The 2,172-nt window shown below is 47.0% G+C and overlaps 1 protein-coding gene across 1 annotated transcript in view; it reads right to left on the bottom strand.

The window, feature by feature from the left end:
* MTR (5-methyltetrahydrofolate-homocysteine methyltransferase) overlaps window positions 1–2,172 on the bottom strand; it is a 103,812-nt gene that overhangs the window by 69,875 nt on the left and 31,765 nt on the right. The window contains exon 14 of the mRNA XM_023520822.1: window positions 1,033–1,173. Coding sequence (XP_023376590.1) covers window positions 1,033–1,173 — 141 coding nt within the window. The remainder of the gene's footprint in view (window positions 1–1,032; window positions 1,174–2,172) is intronic.

The following is a 2,172-nucleotide window of genomic DNA, read 5'->3' as shown; positions in this document are numbered from 1 at the left end:
TCATTCTCCAGAGCACTTGAGATCTTGCTTCCCAGCACTGTCGTCAGTTTGGAGCAAATAAAATCTTTCACAAATCCTCTCTTGGTTTCCACGTCCTTACGCTGACAGGTCAACAGTTGCTTGACTCGCCTGGGACTATCAGGCGGTGTCTGATCCCCGCCCACACAGCCCTTTTCTTGCTACTTGCCTGAAAACAACTGCTCCCCCTCTGACACTGACTCTGAGCTAGTCACCTAGCTTCTCTGTACCTTAACTTCTCAAAATATTTACTCCCAGGGAGTGATGAGGCTTTTAAATAAGGAGTTTTAAGACATAAATGAAGGACGGGTTCATGTAATTCACTGCTTACCACAAGACTTCTAACTTAAGCTTTTGCTGAAATCTAATAAAAAAAACTGGCAGCCCTATTCTCTTAAAGCCCTAGGAAGTTTATTTTGAAAAAGAACTTCAAAAATCACTCCTCATCACAAATTGGGTGGTAGAGCAATGAAGTGAGATTTTTAAAGTTTTTAGAATCCCTTGAAAATTTTTTGACAACACAAAAATTAACTTTCATCTTTCAAAGGACAAATGTAAAAGCTGACAGAATGCCTGATTTAATCGTTTTATGATTTTTGTCTTACTCTGAAAAGCCTAAAAAGGTCTCTTCTTCTTGTGGCAGTTCCCTTGTCTATTGTAGGAACGGAACGAATGATTTCATGGAAGGGCGAGCATGTCCTTCAGAGACACGAAAAGTGGGTTCTTAACCTATCCTGACATCAGAGGACAACTCAGACAATACCTGTGACTAATTCCAGAAGCCTTGAAAGCATCCAAGCTGAAGTTACGTCTCTTTGAAGTCTGGTTTTTAGTTTGAAGTCAGGCTAACAGAAATAAGTGAGAAAACTGACAATCCGAAACCACTGGGTTTTCGACGTAGGAAACCAGAAAACCAGTTTGTGAGATGATGGATCAATGTGACAAATGACAAAGTTAAATGAGTGACAGAAAGAGACACGTAAATTCCCTTGATGAATAAAAATTTTGTGTGACCTTGGCAATGTCGGGCTCGGAAGCAATGAAGTTGCAGAATCTGGTCATTGCGCTGGGACCATCCAGCATGCCGTCGTCCACGTTGACGTCCAACACCTGGGCGCCCATCTCCACCTGCACCTTGGCAACACTGAGCGCTTCCTGAGGAAAGAACGCAAGAGCGAGCCGCACGAGGGCGGGGGAGTCAGGACAAGGCTGACCACGTGACCTCGCGCCATCCCCAGCCGTCCTTTCGGATTAGACTCACTGGCCAGCCCCCCGACTCAGGGCTGCTCCCGCCCAGCCATCACCCCAGGTGAACCTCCTTCAACATCTCTCCCCACGTCACTGCACTACACGGAACCCACCGAGGCTGTTTTCCTCCCCAGCCTGGTGGCCGGGCCCCGTGACCCGGCCCTGTCTTTTCACCCCGCTGTTCTCCCCAGAAACGTGTCCTGATGGACGCAACAGGTTTTATTTTGGTAAAGTCTTCAGAACTGTACACTTCGTAGCATGATGATTTTTTCTTTGTCCAAGAAAACCAGATAGAAATGTTTAGCAATCACTGTGCTGGAACAGGCATGAGACCCTTTGGCATATGCCACAAGGAAAGACCATTTGCAATTACCCACACTCACACAGGGCAAAAGGGTCACAATAAAATTTGGCAAATCAAAAACCTTTTTTAGTGCCAGCAACGTGTTAAATATAGTAAAGAAGAGGAAGACGTTTAAGTCGTAATCACTGTTCTTGAAGGCCTTACATCGAGTTGGGGGCCTATGACACAGTCACAGAGAAAGCTACCGGCACTGCCATACAGTGTGTGTCACATGCCAAGACCACCTAGACACCAGGAACAGCAAGGTCTCTGTCGACTGCAATGGAGAAAGCTCCCTGAGGGAGGGTCTTCAGCTGGGCCCTGGAGGGTGGACTAGGGGGTGAACTGGGGGAGGCAGAGAGGGGTGGCAAGAGCCTGGTCAGACCAGGGGTCGAATGACTTGGAAAACAGATATGTCAATACCCGAGAGAGGCATGGACTAGACTCTGCTTCATGAGAGTCGCAGAATAGCGGCTTGGAAGTCCAGCCTTTCCAAACCGGCTCAGAAAGACGAAGTGAATCATTTAAGGATGTACAAGGTGAGCGAAGGAACAGGACTAGAA

This window comes from Pteropus vampyrus, unplaced genomic scaffold (genome assembly GCF_000151845.1).
Source record: "Pteropus vampyrus isolate Shadow unplaced genomic scaffold, Pvam_2.0 Scaffold279, whole genome shotgun sequence".
NCBI classification, from domain to species: Eukaryota; Metazoa; Chordata; class Mammalia; order Chiroptera; family Pteropodidae; genus Pteropus; species Pteropus vampyrus.
Note: the sequence above shows the minus strand (reverse complement) of the source record. Positions and strands in the feature narration are given on the sequence as shown.